The sequence below is a fragment of the Lingula anatina genome, chromosome 5 (genome assembly GCF_051362555.1).
Source record: "Lingula anatina isolate TDL-2025a chromosome 5, LinAna3.0, whole genome shotgun sequence".
In the NCBI taxonomy this organism is placed as follows: domain Eukaryota; kingdom Metazoa; phylum Brachiopoda; class Lingulata; order Lingulida; family Lingulidae; genus Lingula; species Lingula anatina.
The window spans coordinates 7,521,543-7,543,343 of record NC_141771.1 but is presented as its reverse complement, the minus strand read 5'-3'; the positions used below and the strand labels follow the sequence as shown (position 1 = coordinate 7,543,343).

At 38.0% G+C, this 21,801-nt stretch overlaps 1 protein-coding gene across 1 annotated transcript; it reads left to right on the top strand.

The window, feature by feature from the left end:
- Positions 1-3,196: 3,196 nt before the first annotated feature.
- On the top strand, positions 3,197-21,378 carry LOC106181138 (twist-related protein 2). The gene is made up of 2 exons (XM_013565435.2): positions 3,197-4,349; positions 19,278-21,378. The coding sequence occupies exon 1, from the start codon at positions 3,737-3,739 to the stop codon at positions 4,304-4,306; it is 570 nt and encodes a 189-aa protein (XP_013420889.1). The 5' UTR covers positions 3,197-3,736; the 3' UTR covers positions 4,307-4,349; positions 19,278-21,378.
- Positions 21,379-21,801: the final 423 nt, after the last annotated feature.

Below are 21,801 nucleotides of genomic sequence, written 5' to 3'. Positions count from 1 at the left end.
ACATGTGCGAGTTAATGACATGCTCGTAGCCAGAAATTTCAAAAGGGGGTTTCTTTTCCTGAAGAAGTGGACCTTTTTTCCATAAAACTTTTGTGTACCTAGATAAAATTTTACCTAGAGGGTACCTTTTCCCAGAAAAAGGGGGGGTTCTTTCGACCTCCCTACCCCCCCCCCCCCTCTGCCCACCCCCACCCCCACCCCCGGCTACGGCCTGTTTAAATGATGCCAGGAGAATGGGGTCCAATCCTAAGATGAGGCCGTACATTTATTAGTGAGCATTCTCTACCCTCGTACCTACTCAACATGTCAAGTTTCTACTCCTGAAATGAATTTATATTGTAGATAATAATGAAGAGAATAATATAATGGATAAAAGTAATAAGCACGAGACCGATTTTATAACAGAAATCTTTATAATGTGGTAGTTGATTTTTAAAAAGAATCTGAAAATGTATACAAATGCTTTTTCCCATCGTCTAAGTCTTAGTAGCCTATATATTTTAACAGCGAGGTGGACCACATTTGTTTATTCTGCAAATAACGGTTTGAATTAATTACTAATGATTTAATTTAGGATTTAGGAATACCGACATACACTGTACATAATAGTAGAGTATTTCAATTAATGATAATTTTTTTTTAAAAAACTAGATAATCAAAAACGGATACATAATTTGAAGTGAAATGGGTTTTATTGTCGTTGATCTCGTCTGTGTAAATTTTTCGCCATGTGACATGGTTTTGTCCGACGAAATGGTGAAAAAAGAAAACATGTTGCACCTCATATTTTAACTCTATTGAAGTTACATGTATTTAGAAAGGATGAAAATGTAAAAAAAAAAAAAGATTTATGGGGCAACAGAGCTGACACGTGTACAGATGGAAAATACTGAAATGTCCCATCTTAAGATTGTTTCTATTGTTACAAATCTGGTGAAGTTCAATACATTTTTACTCGAAGGAATAATGAACTCATTTTATCTAAAAAGAGCGTATTTCTCTTATTGTTACTTACGAATGCATGACAGAAATATGTAACAATGTCAAGATATTAGCAAAAAGATCGAAATTCTAGATAACCCATGTGGGTTTTGTCAGGTTCTGGCGAGAAAATCGGGACGACTGATTGAAAAAATTAAAAGTAAGAAATGTTCTGGATAAGGCATTAAGATTTTATGTTTTCAGTGAACGGGCCAAACCAAGTTGGTATTGAGCATCATAACGTAATAGTGACCACAAAGGCTGCTACAAAGAGTTTCCTGCACTTAAACTCGCTTTATCTTTAACTGATTTATTTTACTGTTTGAGTAAAGGAAAGTAGCTTTTTGGTGAATGTCATTCTAAAGGAGAGTAATTTGCATCGGAAACTGACATGAATGATTTCATTTCTTTGGTTTGAAGATTTTCACGACGTCTAGCTGTTGTCATAAGCATTATTCTAAGCTGTCAAACATCCTCTTTGACAGAAACCGCAGCGACAAAGTCAGAGATCTGAAACAAAGATTAAACCCCTCCATCTCCACGGGTCACAAGCTCGGACAGTTTCCTTCAGCTTAAACAGAATAAAGGTCATGGCTCAACTACAAAGAGCAATATTCTCAGGGCAAATCAACGCCCGGGCCATTTCCTTGCAGGTGCGCGCGTAAAACAATACCTCTCGCATCATCGGCAGACCACCTGTTGCGCGCTGGGGTCATCGTCACAGTGGAGTGGTTACTGTTTTCCACCGGACATAACAACGGGAGATGAATATCAACAGGAAACAAACAAACAATACACTTCATAGTGGACTGTTGACTCTGGATTAGAAGTGTCAATCCGATTGTGTGTGTGTTCTTCCCGCTACAACTCGATCACGGTCGTCAACACAAAGAGGGCGGGGACACACTTCATCGCCTTCTGGCTTGATTGACGTGACGGCGCGGTCGCGGAATTTAAGGGGAGACGTTTGTGTGACGAAGGAAATGATGTTAAAAAGCAAGCCTACATGACGAATCGTACCAGTATATGAATAAACATCATATGTGATTAATCTTATTAAGTTTCAAGATGTTTTACTCGGTGAGTGATATATGATAAACTAAATAGATTACACACGTCTTTCCACGAAACGTTAAAAATAGCACTCATAAGTTCCTGGCCTAATAACACACAGGTAACGTCCATTCATTTCTGTTAATGTGCTCTTAGAATACAAAGTAGAATACAATACAAAGTAGAAAACAAAGAAAAACTTATAAACTGCACAATTGCCTCCATAAACATCAATTATATTTTGGTGGGAGGAGGTTCCGTAATCTATGCAGATGTTTTATTGCTTCTTTGTGTCACTTAGATATGATAAAGTAAGTTTAGGATAACTTGTTTCTTTGTCAGAATATCTTAACTTTGTACAACCGTAAATACATTGTAATAACCGTAAATACATTGTAATAAGAAACAACAATTAAATACAAAACAAAAGAAGAGAGAGGGAATTATGGAGGTACTCCTCTGTATAGATACGAGTGCAACTTGTGTGTTTTTTAAATTCATTATCTATTTACTTTTTTCATTAAAATAATTCATAATGGACAGACATTAAGTGTTGACTATCATTCTTAATCTACATGGCTATGAATATATAAATTGGTGATCATACATCATAAGTCACTAGTCATTACAAGTACATAAGTCATTACAATTACATCACGGTGACACGTTGCACGCTGATTTATCTGATGGATTTTTTAATGACAATACTAAAAAATATTTAACTAACGGATGGGTGAAGTAAGATATTTCCACTCTCTACCTATCTGCTGGAAATCGGTTTCGATACACATAAAAAGTCTGCTTTTAAAAGGATTAAATTGTGGAAAAGAAAACTGTTTTGAAATGTTTTGATCTGAGAAAGACCAGGGGCGATTAATGGGTTCAAACTTTCAAAACTTTTAAACAAAACAAGCAAGATTTAAATCATTATCAATTGATTTTTCATTTGTGTATATTGAGCAAAATATAAAACTTAATTTTACCCAAACCTGCTATTATTATGTTAACGCTAGGGTCCTACGTTGGAAGTACCTGTAATGAAGTACAACCGCACTGAAATGTGTTTTCTCTTCCGTCTCCCCCTAAAACAAACTTGGTATCAAAGCATCCCAAACGTCCAATCAAATCACACTTAATCCACTTGATGCTGTAAGCGACCAAGGCCTCAGCAGAAAAGGCCGACAGTGTGGGAAAACACCTCAGTCACTTCTACACGAGATTGTCAGCGACCGTGAGCGCGAGCGAGCATAGGACACGTTTTTATCCATTGAGACACGCGCAAAGGCTAAGTTTAAACCAAACTCGTAGAGCTTTAAAATCTAGGCCACTGCTCAGTAAAGGAGGGAAAGATTTTAAATAGGAGGCACAGAGCAGGAAACACATCGAGTGCTTTCAGAATTAGAACACGGTCGAGGAGAGGAGTCAAGTTTTTTTGCAACGTAAAAAACTCTCAGCTGCGATCGTATCTGACGGCGACCCGCTGTGACGGGAGTTCAGTTGAAACCGAGAAACGTTACAGACTCGAGCAGTGTTCGGCCGGTGTTTGTCTGCGTCTATATTTATCCTCTATGGTCGTGTGGTCCTCGACCACGCCAACACCACAGACTCAGATTTTATTATAATATCTGAACTGTTTCTAGGAAATCACCTGTACAGTGAAAGGAACTCAGTGGCCCTCAGAATTCCAGGACTTCTTTCCGATATGATGGTACCGGAGCAGAAGCCTGTTATCAGCCACAACAGCGACGCTTACGACACGGACAACAGCCAGCAGAGCTCGGACTCCCAGGAGAACGGCGATTCCAGGGAATTTGTGGACGACAAGCGGTTAGCGAGGAAGAGACCCTACAGTAAAAGCATGTCGCCAGACTCGTGTGGCAGCCTTGAGCTGACGGATTTAGACAACCAGGGAGAGGGAGGCATCAAGAGAAAGAAGGCCGGTAGCATCAGTGGCAGCAAGGTGCCCCAGACCTTTGAAGACATTCAGAACCAGCGCGTGCTGGCCAACGTCCGAGAGCGTCAGCGCACTCAATCTCTCAACGAAGCCTTCGCACAACTTCGGAAAATCATCCCAACACTCCCGTCAGACAAACTCAGTAAGATACAGACTCTGAAGTTGGCGACGAGATATATTGACTTTTTGTACCAGGTTCTACGTTCCGACGACGCCGATAATAAACTGGCGAGCTGTAGTTACGTTGCCCACGAAAGACTGAGTTATGCTTTTTCTGTGTGGCGAATGGAGGGGGCGTGGTCAATGAACGGACACTAGCCCCATTGGACAAGGGGGTGTGGATTATTTCTCAGAGATTCAGGTGAGTAAATGTGTAGTTTTGAGTCATACAATTAATAATTAACGTTGTGGTGTTTATGGTATTTACTAAACTGAAATTAATCAAACCTAAATTTATGCTTGAGTTGAGAAGTAGAAATCGCTCCAAAAAGAGAAGTGAAACAAATTGATTTTAAATCACAATAAAGATATCCATATAATTTTGAAAGTAAATCAGGTTTCCTATCTTGGGATTTCCATAAACATGGCGGCCATTTTAGTTCGCAAATATGCCTGCTGTCAACGACTCGTGAGGACGTGAACCAGGAGAGATGCATTTCACTCAGTGATAGTAATTTTTAATGGCTATTTTAACCTCTTAATATATATAATTTTCTAATCATTTTCATCTCGTCAAATCTCCAACTTTATGTTAATCATTAGAAATATTTAGAATTATGAAAATGTAATTGATTGTTTTATTTTTACATTCACGGCAATTATTATACATTATCATTAGTGCCTACTTCTCAACCGCTTATCCTTTTGTCCTTTCATTCATCTTCCATTTGTTAAAACACACACACACACACACACCAGTAACGATTTCAAGACTTGCTTTTGACTTTTGGCATTGAGAATATTTTCTCATTCTGGAAATTCCAGGAATTCAAACTCTATATAATCTTCAGTGTAAGTTGCTGAGATTCCTCGTTTTTGTCTCTGTGATATACGATTATTCCTACCCCCTTTTTTTTACCCCCACGCTGCCATTGCATATAGTAGGCCTACCCCAAAATTTGGGGTTCCCATCTTTCCTTTTCCCTGCAAACGACCGGTTGTATGTAAGCAGAACGCGAAAATAATACTTGCTTCACGGGGCGAATACAGACACATATTCATAAAACGGCCATAAACTACAGCTTTTCATCTGAAGGATTTCCGCTTTTTGCCGACATCATGATACTCCCTTAGGCCCTTATTTCACTTTCAATGTTGTTCAGATCGCAACATGTGAGCCCCCTATCAGCTGAAATTCCTTTTGAAAATTAATCTTTTGTAAAAATTTAAAGTATGAACAATATCGCAAAACGTAGAAAATTTAAGACATTTCACCTCCGTAGGGATTTTCTCGCGTGCTTTGCGCGCCACGAGTCGTCTGCGTGTTTGGTGCGGTGTGGTTAAAAAGAAATCACCAGAGAAGATATGAATTAAAATGTCGAGAAAATAAATTGATTTTTTATCTAAGCTTGCCTTTCAAGTATCAGAAGTTTCTGTTAATTGAAAAGAAATTGTCTCTCTATTCGGCCTGTCTTGACACAGGTTGCCCTCGGGGGTTTTATCGTCTGCGAAAAGTACACCGTTTCATTCAGAACTCAAACCACTGAGGTAATTGGAAGAGACAAGTGAAGAAATTCGGGATTAATGCTGGGTTAAAGGTTATTGCTTTATCGTGAATTCTTCACTAACATACGCGAGAAGGCAATTAGCGAACAATTATCGTAGAATTTCAGCGGAGTGTACCACTGGATAATCTGTTGATGCTCGCTCTATCTTCAATGTTACGCGTTTCATGTGGCAGTTGCTGGGGTGTCGTTTACTCTCGGCGCAGTAATTAAGCGTTGTAGTTGCTTGGGGGTGTGTTGTTAATTTTTTATATGGGTGTAGGTGATCCACAGGAAGAAGCGGTAGTTTTAATCAAATTGGGAGAGAGAAAGAGAGGAGCAGTTTATAGCTATCCATAAGTCTTTCTGAATATAATTAAGGACGTGTCAGTGAATTTTAACTTTATTGATATTCGGCTTCCTGGATAGATACAATTACAAGTTAAACACCAATCAGCCCCAATCATTTAGATGGATATATTTAGATAAACAAACAGCCAATATCCCTAAACGAGGGAAGATTATTGAAGAAGATAAGATAAACAGAATAAGGTCAACGGTCCATCCTCTATTACTCCCGTCCCCAATTAGCGAGCCTGCCTTCCTGCAGTGCGGTTTCTACAAAGCACAGTAGTCCGTAGAGAACATAAAACTTCAAAAACCAAAATTAAGGTAGTTGTAGGTCACCGAAGCCGAACCGGCATCTTTTGCCACGCGTAGATGACATTTCACCCAATTAAGCATCCTAACTCGTGCTGAGTGTTTATGCTGAGGTTGCGTTCTGAATGTTAATGTGCCTTGCTCATAGAGGCTTCAAATGTTATACGCTCTTCGTTAAGAACGGACGTCAAAATGCTGCAAAAACAATGAATTCGGTTTAAAATGAGGATCTCTTTCCCTGTAGTATTTTCAACAGCAGTAGGCGGGTCGGTAGAGGACTGGAGACAAGTACACCGTATTCACATTAACAACCCTTAATATTAGGCAGCGGCCCGGAACAAGTATATCATGAAACGTATAGCTTGATGAGTTTTGCCATGTGCAGAGTAACTCGCCAAGTTGCCAGTGTTTGGTACTTTAAAGAGCAAGCCGCAGATGAAAATTCTATTAATTTTCCACGCATGGCTTATAATTGGGATTCGGCTTTCCACTAATTACTGTTGTAAAGTGGTGTTGGCCATCACGAAGTGCCGTCGTTACCGCAAGTAGGAAAATAAACAAAGACCAAGGAACAGTTCTGTTACTCGACTTGACTGGGTCCGAATTCTTCAAATTTCACTTTTGACTATGGACTCACTATGCTTGTTAAGTTTGCCAGTAAACTTTTTATCACGCTTCGTTAGTTTGTTACGAGAACAAAATAGGTGCACTTTGTTCTGTGTAAAATGACGCGGGGAATTATGAAAAGAAGAGAAGAAACAGCATACCGAGAGTTAATGAATTTATTTTCACAGAAAGAAACGAGAAATTTTTATTTAGGAAAATATGGAGTTAGAAGGCAATTCAATACTGTGTAATTGCAATAAAATACTTGACGAAATAATCAAGCAGATGGAATTTGTAGATATTTGTCCGTATATAAATCATCACATTTATTATATATTACCCCAAACAGCTGAAAACAAAGGCAACAGAAACCAAAACAAACAAATTTAGAGAATATAAATCTCATTGTCAGAAGGTATGATAAATGTATGCACTCCCTGTCCAGGGTTCTCGTAAGTTTTCCGGGGGGGGGGGGGTGGGGACTGGGCTTCATATCGCTGACCGAGACTCTCCTCTACATAGCTCATGACCATCATGTATATGCCGATTTAAAGGGGAGTTTATTAACTGACCCAGAGCCTAGGGGTGAAAGGATGATTCTGTGAAAGATTTTGAATTTATCAGTGGAAAGCTCACCTCACTGACTTGCCAGAAGCGCAACCTTGTTTTCAAATTATAGTCCAAGTTTGATTTAGTATATTCATCGCTAGTGCATTACGCTTGACTAAATAATAGCCTTCTAGTTGAGGTTGAGAATTACCCAAAGCAACCCTAATTCTCTGCGCACCTGTTCTTTAACTTTAAGGGAATAAAAAAACACCTAGAGTACGAGAACTGCTCCGTTTTCATTCATGGTCTGCAGCACAGGGCGAGTTCAGGTATCAGTGCCATGGCAAGAGTTTTTCCACATACTTGAAAAGTCAGTTGGATGTTGTACAGTATTGGTGACCTGCGGGATACGCGTTGTATGCTGTTGATGGTGACATAATTTAACACCAAAGTGTTGCTTAAAGTGTAGGTCCTACATGTACAGTTAAGTACCCATACCTATCAATGAGAATCAAGAAATCGAATAAAAAAGACAGTCAAACAAAGTGAAGTTAAAAATCAAAAGTCAGAATTTCATAATCTAGAGTCAAAATCTGATCTACAACGAGGATTAACAGATAACTGTAGGATACCGTGAGTCAGTTGTCATGTAAAGAAATGTATAACAATCAATTCCAACACAGCATGGCGTAACCCTTAGATTTTAAGATACACTCTTTGGGAGAGATCAGTATCGTTTGGACTAAAATCATTTTAGACTATGCTCGAGATATAGATGTTTTGGGTTGATCAATTGTATGTCTTGGAATCAATTGTCCCATCCTGCAATCAACCCGCCCACCTCGCTCATGGTACTGGGTGCAAACATAACTGCCTACTTCCTGGTCAGACGAGAAGACGTTTTTGGTGAAAACGGCCCTGAAAGCGGCCTGCCAGAAGAGCAGGTATTTCAGGCCACCCCTCTGACAAGCTGTAGCAAATGACGACCCTTTAAAAACATTAATAAGCGTGCTTTATTGAAGTCAACGTCAATAAAACTTCCAATCACTTGCTTCCAGAAAATGAAACGCTTCAACAGTAGGGCTTCTGTTACTTGCTCAATGTCTAAAGGGAGCCTTTAACGGCCAATTACCATTAGGGTCAAAGGTCAAAAGTAATAGCCGTGGGGATTCGAAGTTCACCCAACTTTTGCGCCCCGATGACAAAGTAAATCTTTGCTCTTTGTGGTTGATGAAACTATATTAATGCCGAGTAGCTGTTTGAAGCAGATAACTTTGATGACAGAGATAGCTTCCGATGATCAAAAGAAGGGGTTGTAAAATAGATGCACGAGTACGTCACGCAATTAGTTTATTTCCTTTCGCCCTAACCACGTCTTGTCCCCCTTTGCAGACCAGATTATGAGTACACGGTTTTGTTAATTTTATTTTTCGCTCTTTTTTTGTTTGTAGACATTTCTGAAAGAAACATTTAGACTTAGAATTTTTGTGTTTTAAGGGTTCTTTTTAACCTTCGAAGCAGTTTAATCTAAATAGGAAGTCCTAGTTACATTTCATCCTCTGGTCCCATGCCTGTTCGCGCACCAATATTACACGAATAAAATAGCTGGACACAAAATGAAATAGCACTGTTAATGATATTGACCTACGTGTCTCATTAATGATAAAGACAGATAGGGTTTTGAGAGCTTCATACGTTAGCTGTGAGTTGTAATTAGGAAACTGTTAACGAACATCCGATCAGAAGGTACCGAACAAGAGTACCTTTCTCTGATGTAGATAGTACGCCCCTTTGTTCTTGGTTAATGGACCGAGGAAAGGTACAAAAAGGCAGAGCACCAAAATAGGCAGCGTAATCCAAGCACATGTTATGTGAGAGGGCATATTTTCTTTCTATTTCTTTAATTTATTTGCATGTTGTTAAAGATGCGTTATCGTATAAAATTATCCAAGGTAGTCTCTCGTACAGGGGTATACGTAGGCCAACTTTTACTGATATTTATGATTTGGTCTTCTCATCATTTGCTGCGTTCTTAATAGCTGTCTACAGTGTAGAAGCTTATTTGCTTTTAAAAGCTGACTCGTTTGAATTCGTTATATTCCGCAAATCTATCATAACTAAGCAGTTCCGGAAAATGTTGGGAAATGTTCATGTTGAAGTTTTGGCACCCTTTGAAATCATCCATTTTGACATGGCTGACTTTCTTTTGCTGTGGAACGTTAAGCGTTACAAGTAAGATACTTAATACCTTTAGACACGGCTTAGAGACTGTCTTCAAAGAAGTAAAACTTGAAAACCTATCTTGCTGAACACGAACCGGACGATCCCAAGCAGGTGATTCCCGGATCCTCTTGATTTATGGAACTCTTTATGAAAGGAGGGTGGTTCTGTTCTACGGGTCATGTCACGTGGCGCGAGGATGTAGCTTGCTATATTAGTGAACGACGTAGAAACTCTATTGCAAATGAAAAGAGTCCGAAAACAAAATTCTGAAAGTTAGAGGGACAAATATGTATTAAAACTTTAATACGAAAATCGGTGCGTATTTTGCTTGAATTACTTATAGATATTTAGATTGTCTATTTAAAAAATAAGTAGGCTACACAGAAAAAAATACAAATGTGTAGACATTGAAGGGATTTGATAGTATTGCTGACACGCAATTTTCGCGACAAATCTAATTTGTCTTTAGAAAAATAATTGCTCGACCAACCCCTGCCCTTAGATTCGATGTTTCATACAATTTCTATTTCTGGAGGAAATGTCAACACTGAGAAGTTTTATTTGTAGGGTATTATTATTACCTCCGCCAAGGAGGTTATGTTTTCACCCCTGTTTGTCTGTCTGCCTGTCTGTCTGTTTCTTTGTTTTTTTGTCATCAACATAACTCAAAATATTATGGACCGATTTTGATGAAATTTTCAGGGTAGGTCGAAAATGGGTTAATTTAGAAGTGATTAGTTTTTGGTGGTGATCCGGATCAATAATCAATCAATAATAAAAAATTGCTGGCTTGGCGGAGGTCTCCGCTCTCTGAGTGCTTTTCTTGTTTTGGTCTGCATTGGAAAAGATGAGTAGCTGTCTAGGATATCTAGACATAAAAATGAGTTAGGGACATTTTCAAACACGTTTACATATGAGTCTTTTTTATTTGTTATAAGGCCACACTTTTTTATTTTTATGGATGACATCCTCTGGGGACCCCAAAGTCGGTGCGAGCGGGCGAAAAAAAAAAAAACAGTCCAAAAAAAAAAAAACTGCTTAAGAAAAGTTATGTTTTCAGTACACAGCTGGAAACACTAATTTACCACAGAAACACGTATCAAACTAACAACATGTCTTTATCCATGCTCTCAAAATATTAAAGCTTTGTGAATAGGGCCTATTTCGTAGAAAGGTAAAAAGTCATGAATATATATGCTGCATAATACCAAATCTATTTAAGGTTATTTCATGCATTCTGTTGGTATAGCAACCAATAAAACAAATATCAAATAAACAGCGTGTCTTAATTTGTACTCTCAGAAAATTAAAGCATTGTAAACACTTCACAGAATTGTTAAAAAAAATGAAGCAAAGATAGGCCTATGCTTCCTACTACTAAGGTAATTTCGGTCGATGCCATTTTGTCTACTTCGACTCAAACGCTAGCAGCCAACTATCGGGTGGCCTGTCCGACCTTCAGTCCACCAAATACCACGACGCTCTTGTCGACCCTTTTTTTGCTCCAAAAAGAAACTGGTATGTGCTGCTCTGGACAGAATGTCACTGAAATTTTCCGGGCGATGATTGCTGGCCGCGGCCAGCCTTTCGTATAATTGTAAAAGGGTGATATCTCCATGTCCAATATCAATGGCAAACCAATCCAAAAAGACGGCCCCCGTTCTCTTTATGACTTTAATTGTTGTGTATTTTGAAATTAAAGCAATAATAACTCTTCGTTTCGGCCAAAAAATGAATTTTCCTGGAGTAAACAACAATTTTCCCATACTTACCAATGGTTATGAATCCATTTTTACATTCAAAGTTAGTCCCTGTTTTTTTTCTAAAAAGTTTGGTTTTTTGTTAAAATCTCTTAAGAGCTTGCGGAATTAGCCGAGAATTGCCGATTGCATTTTCCTGCAAATTCAATAACGATGTTTGCGACAACCAACTTCCTCGGGGGGGGGGGGGGGGGGGGGGGGGGGAGCGGTTTTGGGGGGGGGATTTTTTTTTTTTTTTTTTTTGGAGAACGGACGAAAATCGGTGCGCGCGCAGGATGTCATCCATAAAATTAAAAAAGTGTGGCCTAACTCTATCGAAGTTGGAAGTTGCCTCTTTTTATCTTACCAGAACAGTTATATATTTGCGATTGTTTGCTTATTGTAATAAACGTAAAATGTATGCTCGTCATTTAGGTTTTCCGCTTACATTTCTTTTCTAAATAAATACTTGTACTCACGCCGAAAACATATGATCCGCTAATATATTAATGCTTTTTCCACAGCCATCAAAACATCAGAAATTATTGCTGACACAGTGAAAACAACAGACATCATTACGATACTTTTTCAAAAACCGCTATCTTTAAACGATATTTGCATTTACAGAAGTGGTACCAATAATTCCTAGATTTTCAATTGTCTAAAAAATGCACAATACTTATCCATTTGTTGCTCGACTGTCAGAATTTTAAGAAGCTGAAGGTTAGGCCTACAGGGGTACCTAGAAAAGCAAGATTACATTCAGCTGGAACGAATCCCAGCAATAACAAGGTACCCCAGGACTGATAATATATTATCAAGTGTAGACTTATTAAATTCAGAAAGTGCGTTCGTTAACGTTATCCATCATAAAGGCTACAAATCGGCAGACTTGTTAGCGAAAAAGAGACCTAAGGAGCGTGAAAGGCTTAAACCTCTCGCAATGTTGCCTTGAGATAAAGTCAATTTGTTAGCGTGAAGGATAATAAACAGTGCGCCGCGGGTTCTCCATACTCGCTTGGCTGATCCGGCCGACTGACTGTTTCGCACGTGCAGTAGAAATGGCACATTTTGTATCTGCACCTCGTGAAGATAGACTAAAGATTTGTGATAAAATTGCTAAATGACAGTGGTTGCCAGTCATTGCAAAGAAAATTATATTTTTCTTTTTTAAACAGAATATATCAATGGTTTTTTTTTGGTCGCCGTGCAATTATATGGTTGATGTGGTCTTCCTGAATGAAAAATGGCGAGTGTATGACTTTAAATGCTCTTTATTTCATCTACAAATTCATCATATGGACACGGTCAACTGAGTAATCACCCTGCCGCCGCTCATGTACACGTTACTCATGCCTTACCGTAAAGCCCTTGTCCTGGATATAAGATATCTAAGATAAAAATTTACATAAATTTTTAACGATTTTAACCAAAATTACCATCAGTTCATCGTAGAATTTACAGAACTTGATAACGATTACCACCAAACAGTAAAATAGAAAACGCTTAGAAAAAGTTGTCAAACCTTTTTCAGTATGGCGTCTATCCCATGCCTAAGCTTTGTTCCAGAGGTTCCATTCTTACAATCTCTTAACACAGTTTAGCACAGCTGTTGGTTTTTGCACCTGATTCATCCAGGAATTTCACGACCGCGTGGGAAAATTCTGTAAAATAGAGGCAAAAGGTCCAACATTGGCTTTATTGTGTCCAAAATCGTGTACAGTACGGATGGTAATATATTAGAATCGGGAAACAATGGGTCAGAACAAAGATAACAGCGTGTGAATCAAAATCGTAATAAAGATGACCTACAGGAAACATCTCAATAAAATGTGGTATTGTCGACAGATTGCTGTCGGTTTTGGACGAAATTTCTCACAGAGATACGTTTACATTTATTCCTGCTTAATGAAGTACAAAATTATGTTGTTCCATTTCGCTTGTTCAGTTTGTGATGTAAGTATTTTTAGCAACCTTTAGCGAAATGTATGACACCCAAAATGTTATTTAAAATGAAATTTCCCAACCCATCCATGAATGGGCCATTGGCATGATTGGGCGCAATGTTTATAACCCCATGTATATATATATTTTAATACTTTATAACTGGCAATATTTACAGCTATTGCTAAAAGGTGATTGGGTCGTGTACATATACGAATCGTAAACATTTCAAAAACATATGCATTGTAAATAAACCCTGTTTTCACCTATGCATACAAATAGGTAACTGAGCAAGGTTGATGCAGAAATACATGAAACTGTTTCCAAAGAAGGGCGAGCGCGATCTACAACATACAATACCTGTTTTATGTTTTTGATTCATTTAGGTAGAACAATGGGCCATTACGAAAGCGATTGCATAACAGACGTTGATAGTACATACAGTAGGAAAATAAAACCGACCATCAAAAACCCCTAAAATAAAACTGGTGTATATTTCAAGAACATATTCTTCCCCAAAAGTGACAGTTTTATTTGCTCTGTCTGTCTGTTATTATGACCAGATGGTTTGGTCCATGATATTTAACAAAATTGAGTTCCCACTGATATCACGTTTTTCAAAATACATTTCAATTTCTTTTGGCTACACCTATTGTCTGAAATATGTTAGAAGATACGCGATTGGGTGATTTAGGAGTTTACTCACTCTGATTGCATAAATTGAGAAAAGATACGGAGACAACAATTTTAATTAATGAATAAATTGTGTCAGTGCATACCTCCTGTTAATCTATACAAATGTGTGTTGAATATTTATGCAAGGTGGGGATAAATATTATATGATATAAATATACCAGAATAGGATGTTGAAGTAGATATACGCAGTTCTCAGAGGAGAGTCAATCAATTTCGATGTCTTTGTCATGTAAAAAAGTGTTACATTAACAACTGCCAGAAAACCAAGGTAATGGAACCAGTCTCACCAAAGAAATCACTTCATTTTTAAACCAAAAATAATAGTTGAATTAAATCAACGAAATAAACCAGTGTTATTTCAGTTCAGTGCAATAAAGTAAATACATGACTATTGTTATAAACTCAATAAAAGCTCAATTACAGTTGACAATTACGGATTTATGTTGAATTGTAGTACACAGAATTTTACAGTTGAGAAATAAATAACCACTTCTTGGTCTAACTTTCTGGTTTACAACCGGTCCCGTGGTTCTCGTTGTATCAATAAATTTACGTCATGATTCTCAGAACATCATCATATCAGCAAACCTCTTTCATCACCGACATCTTAACAGAACCAGCCACTTGTCTGTATGTACATCAACAATATGATTCTCAGATTGTCTCCAAAATATAGGCCCTATATATCATCAAAATGTTGGAATGAAGTCACTAACAACTCCAGTTCCCGCTGTTCTAGTTTAGTCGACTATTGTGATGCTCGGGGTGGGTGCCAGCGTGATATTTCAACCAGCTCTTGGGTCTGTCATCGCCGCCTACCGAAACAGAAGCTCGTTAGAAACCGAACGCCTTCATTGCCCATCTTGATGGCCGTTCAACACGGGTAATTTACCGACGGCCTCGCAAATCACCCAAGCGGTAGTCATCGTGTGGTTCTTGTACGTTCTGGGAACAGGGGGTGTTATACGTATTCTTCACGTCAAAGGAGAACGGAGTTAGATTGGGTTTTCGATGTTTTTTCTTGAATGCCCAAATATCAATTTCATCTCGTTCATAAATTCTTTCAAAACCCCTCTACGGAGGCGTTTGTTACAACCTTTCCTTACAAAATTCCGATCGTCACGAACATAATTCACCACCCTCAAACGCCTGTATGCATGCTCTCGAATTTCGATGTTTTTATTGCATCTGATGAAATTGACCGTTCTGAAATTGCATGATTAAATCACGTGGGGCTAATTAGTGGAAAAAATCTTGCTAATTGGATATCAAAAACACCCCCTTTCTGTCAACCTGTTTCGCTATGCCAATGGAGAATTGCCAAACCTTGGTTTAGTCTTTGGTATCCAGCCGGCGTTAGCTTTATGTCCTAAAATGGAGAGGAAACTTTTCGAAATTATCGAATAATTGTCAGATAATTTGTTTTGGGGGTTCCCCCCCCCCCAAAAAAAAAAAAAAAAAAAAAAAAATAGAGCCGCCCAAAGTGGTGGATACATTTCCCATTCCAAAATGCTAGGAGATATCGCAAAATGCACCAAAGACAATAGATACACCAATAAATGAATTGAGTAAACAGATAAATAAAGCGTCACAACTTTCACCCAAGATCGAGCAGGCTTATGCCACGGTACATATTATACAACAGTGAAACTTCCACGCCCCTTGTAATGCGTAGAATTGTCAATGTTTTGATTATTCGATCCACTCAAGGTAAACTGATGCCCTCCAGTCTGATTGACTTTCCAGCTCTGTCTTACCACCCCGAGTTTTTGAGGTCACTGGAATCTCACCTCAGACCTCAACATACCCTTCTGTAGTTCACCAGCATATTGTGTATAGAAGGGGGTTTCCAGTGGCTTCTGAAATGAAATTCGTGGTGCCTTTGAAAGGCTTACGTTGCACATTCAAGCCCATGGCATAATACAGCACAGCCTGTTCTAGCACGGTGACTGAAATCCAAACCCCAAGCATAGTTTGATTTGGTTGAAGAAATTTATTGTAATAATTCTCTTATTGAGCAAGTTACCCAGATTTCTGGTTTGAAAGATTGAATCCGTTTTAAATGATAAAATTTTGGAAGAAATATATAAGAATGCACGACCAGATGACATGATAGCAGACAATCAGATAGCTAGGTAGTTCTCGGAATCTTAATCATCTAGACCCGCGTGGAAAGTGTTTCTTATGTATAAGCGGGAAGGGGTGGAGTGCAATCAGTGCACAAAGACCGTGAAGGGGCGTTCCGGGCGGGTTCTCTGATAGGTTTACCATCAGCCGCGGGGTCGATACCCTGTTGTTTATTAGTGATGCGATACGCCCCAATGTGGAGAAAATAGAATATACAGCTTTGACTTTGGGTGCTTCTCTGGCTAAGAGGCGTGACAAATCGTTTTTCGTTTCCCCATTAGTGTTCATCTTGGATTGAAGAAATAGATTGCGCAGATGGTGCACTGGGTAGTTCAAAGTAGAAATTACGACAGCTATTTTTGTGCCCGTTTAATATTAGAAGTCCTTTTTATTGGAATTTTGTACTGCTGTAGGCACTACCGCCGCCCCGCCTTCAAATGAATCCTGAATCCTGAACTCTCCACTTCAAATTTTGTGTATTTTATACACTGTTCTTGATAAAACCACATTACACGGTTAAAAATAGCAGACTTTTGGGCTAAAATTATGTATGTTTGTTTGATATTATATTGTATAATAGCTGACGACATGATATGACTATTAAATTATGACCATCAAGTTTAGCATTCAAAACGTTCGCTCAAAGGATTTGGCCCGACTCGGGATCATCAACAGTTTTCATGGAATATTTTGTTATACGGGATCTTGGATCTTAAAGACACTTGTTAAAGATATGCTAACATACTTTTCCAGGTAAAAGAGAAGTCTAGTTTGATACTTAAGGAATTTCTGGAAAGGTCAACATTTTTCACGCTTCCCGAAGTGCATGTTACACTTTTCTCGGGTACTCATAATGTCAAAATCAGTGTTGCTCTTGTGCGAGGCTCTGTGATATCAGCCGCACGCATAAAGTCGGGAAAACTGATATTAATCGGTGCATTCTTTACGTTGTTTGATAAGGTTTAAACGTCAATGAAATATGTTTGGAATGTAGTAATAATTATTAATATTACTCTACGTTTATCAGTAATATGGAAATACTGTGTTTCCTGGTTCATTTACACTGTTACCTGTGGTTGTTTCAAATTTAAACTGTAAATAGGATGGTACATACTTGTTGTGCGTGAGTACTCACATTACAAAGCATAGAGCGCGGTTGTTAACAAGACTTAAATTAATAACGTAAGTAATGCACGTTCCGCGTCTAAAAATGATTTTCACAGTAGCCGCTGACTGCCTGTGCCCTTCGACTCGAAGCGACATAAATTGTCAAATCGCGAGTTACTAATAGCAGTAAATATTTTGACATAACATTTCTGTGTTTACTAGTCGAGATATAGATCTGTCGACAGATGCTTGCTCGCTTTAACGCAATTCATTCCACATGTTTTATTTCAAACACGCGAGTCGCAGAAGGCGATGGTTGAAGGGCGAAGCTTGTGAGACAGTGGGGCATATTTTAGAGTGGATTTTCCAGAATGCTGGACGAAACAATACGCTTTGCGATGGGTTAAATGTTTGTCACAATCCAGAATTTTCAACATCATAAATTACTGTCATCCTTAGCCGCCTCCCCGCGTTCTTTAGTAACACCTGCTCCGATTAAAATACACCATGGAGGTGTGGAAGGTCTCTGCTTTCAAGTTGGTAGTAATGAGGACCATATGTCTGTGGCGTTTTTTATATGCCAATACTTTCGGTACATTACGTAGGCCTACTTGCAAAGAAGACGTCTGTCTATTTTAAAACTTCCCCGTTGCTTTCAGTGCGTATTGAAACAACACACACGCACACGCAAAATCACACAGTTTGCCCTTTCTTTCTCCTTTCCATTTTGTAAAAACGATGTGTCCAGTTTGTTTTGTCAAAGCATTTGATCATTATTGACAATAGGACTTTTTGTCTGGGTAAGAGGCAGCGTTCGTTCACACGCGAGCGCACACGCAAACACGCGCACAATCTCTAACATACACATTGCCTGGTTTCAACGTTCTGTCTGTAGTACTTAAACTGCTCAGACAGAATATGTCAAGCTTAATTTGTTATGCAATATCTGGTAAGGCACTTGGTACATTATGTAAGCCTGTTTGGAGGGTAGTCTTGGAGTGTAGTCTAACACCTATTTTTAAGTCAGACTAAAATAACTGGTATCATAATCCATATACCATCAACTTGTATAAAAAATGAAATACATACAGAATGCCAAAATAAATGTAACTCATCTGTACGAGGAAGTTTATTTAAAGCCCTTCTTAGAGAGGGGCTTTTAGGATAACCGCTCTGAATTTTTTAGGTAGGCCTATGATTTTTAGAATAAAATTGTATCACCTGGGTATAAATAACTATGTAATGCATTGTTTAAACACAATAAAAAAGAAGGGAAAATAACGAATCGTGAGTTTAGATTACGTATTAATGTCTGCTACAGATTAGAGCTGTGCTATATTGTTGTGTGATGCCGTGTAGTAGTCCTAACTGCTGTAAAGTTGAAACACTGTAATTACTATAATTTGTTTCTACAATAGCAACCTCAAGATTAAATATTTACATATTAGAAATATACTGGTTTCATTGGAGTTTGACATGGCTTGTATGCACTTTATATACAAGAAACAGTATAAATTTCCCTTCAATATATGAAAGTGGTTTGTTTCATTTTATGATATTAAAGAACACTGTGAAGATGATGATAGGATTTAATGGTTTTGGGGAGGGAATTTTTGAGAAAGAGAGAGAGAGAAAGAGAGAGGTGTTTCCTGTAAGCACTAATCTACAGAGCAAGTGCACCAAAAGCTCTCAATCTCTCTCTCGTGTGTACCTATTCGCTGCCAGCTTCTGCCTAGCCCCCGCGTCGAACCCTGGTAAATTTACATTCTAAAGATCACCGTTATTTTAGCGAGTGGATAAACGTTATTCTTTGCACGAATTAACCTCGGGTGTGCGGCTGGTTATAGGAAAGCAAAACAATAGTCAGTTATATCAGAACACTTGGACAGATTAATTGGCTTCATCAACTGAGTATTCTTGTTCTTATTTCCCCAGGTGCAGAGGTCCAAGAGAGGAGTGTTGTCAAGGTCGGAACTGCGTGCGTTAGCCCCCTACCGGTCGACTCAACAACGCGAATGTACAGCCAGGCACAGCTGTGTTTACCTACCATGGAGTTATTTGTATGTCTTTTGCGTCGATGGTAACCCTAACGTGTCACACGGCACGGCCGTGCCCGCCTCCAGTGACACAAGGAACGCTTAAACGTGAGAAAATGAAAACTTAAAGGCAAATGATGTTGATAAAGCGGAGATTACTCGCGAACTGTAAACACACCGTTGAATCGAACCTTTGGCGCGGTGCAACTGTAAACTTCCTCCGGGGGAAAAAGGCACTGAGGTTTACACTGAGGTTTCACTGAGTGTTGGTAACTCCACATGATAGATTATTTTGTGTAAAGATATTTATATACAAATGTTTTACTAACGGGTAGGTCCGGGTAGACCTCACGTAGTATTGTACAAGAAGATTAGTGTATAAGCGAGCGTCTCATTTTTTTTCATCTCAGCCATTACATTAATCTCTGCCTGCGAAGGTGCTAAGCTTGGGCTAACACGAGGATGTTCGGAGATTTAGACTTAACGAGAAGGTCGGGAAGGGCATGCAATTAACGGAAATGGCATCCTGCCTAAGACAGTGCCTGCTTTGTAGAACGTGTAGGCTTTTTATCCCTTTTCTTTTTCTGGCAATAATATGAAATTGCTTATTTAATTTTTATTTTGGAGTTTCACATCCCAGAGATTTATCATTACGTTGTCATTAGTTAAGAAATATCGTAACCCATTTTTCTTTTTAGATTTATTTACAACGAATGTTCATCCACAGCCTTTTTGTTAAACTTACCAAAAATAGTACGTGTATAAAAGTACCAAATTTATTTATTTAGTTTTTTATATACATAAGAGCTCGTTAAATTGAAATCTATTTTTAAACCTTTCGTAAACCCCTCTATAAAAGAAACACATTTAGTTCATTTAAATTGTAAAGCACATGTACATGCAGTTTTCATACTTCTTTTATTAATTACTTCACATGTAATTATTTTATACCGATATAAGATGTAAATATTTTTGGAACCTATAGAGGGTTCCTGGTAAGTAGCATTTATAGTTATATAAATCAGTAGTTTATACCAGACTGAAGAGGTATAAAGAGATTAGGTAAATTAATTGCAATGTAACTTGTCGTACACCAGTTACATAGATATATAATATGTCAGCCGCCATATTGTGCCAAATTGTACAGCCCGCTCAGGTAAAACCGTCCCGAGGTTGAACTCTATTTACGTAGAAGTAGATGATCATTCGTAGAAGATATCAAGAATTACGTTATGCGGATGAGAACGTGACTGTGCGTGCGTGTGGGTATGTATGAGTGTGTGAAAGAGAAATGGGTTTTATTTTCAACCAAAACATTAGATGTTTTCAACCTTATTATAAAGATAAAAGTGAATCATTGTGCCACATTTGTTTTTAATATATTATCATAAAAGCTACCAAGGTAATGAGTGTCTCATTAACACACTGGATTAAATTTGTATAAAATAGGTATTAACTTAGTATAAATGTTAAGGATACAAACCTGCGATATCCCGAAGAGATATATAGATTTTATGTAAAACAGTCAGTGGACTGAATTTTTTTTTTTTACCAAATTAAATAATTAATCCTGAAAGGAGTTTTTGTGATTCAGTGCCAAGTCTTTAAATGTGAGCTGCTAACGTGTATCTTTAGTATTAAATGAAAGGTGCTACTTTTTTGCATGTTTAAGCAAGTTTTTCCCTATACATTGGTGCTTTACGTCAAAGATGTGAATTCGTGTTACAGACATTGAAAATACAGCACGCTAAAAGCAAAATTTTCCCGCGTAATATGTAATTTAGTTATAGAGCATCAACTTACATTGATTTTCATCTGAAATGCACATCTTTATGTTGGTAGAGTTTGGTTTATAGCCAAATGTTTATATTTAGAAAGTTAGTAAGTCAGTATGAGATGTTTAGTATTATCTAGGTATTGTTTATTTAAGAAATAATCTTATCGGTCTTGTCCACCCAGTTGTTAATGATATAAATAAATGTAAATATCTTGTTATAGAACGGTATATCGTTATTGTTTATTATTTACGTAAGCTGAAATCACATCAGTAGGTTACCCATAAGAGAGAGAGAGAGAGAGAAAGAAAGAGAAATAACAAATGGGCGAAAGTGGTATAAATAACCACTGGCTATTTCTTTAACCCAATTTTTTCATTCTTTCAGAATCGAGATTAATAAGCAAAGATAATTTTTTTTAAAGCTTTAAGTAATGAAGTACTTTCGGCTTTTGGTAAAGATTTATACCTCAACGTGCGTCATGCATTTCACATTGCTGCCTGTGGACTTTTCTAACTAAGTCAAATGACGTGACTTCCGCATTTTCCCACGTACGCAATTATCTCTTCGTGTTTTCGTTGGAATATTAAGTTTAGAGTAGTGTATAATGAGCAATTGATTTCAATTTACAACCAGTCCCCGAAATTT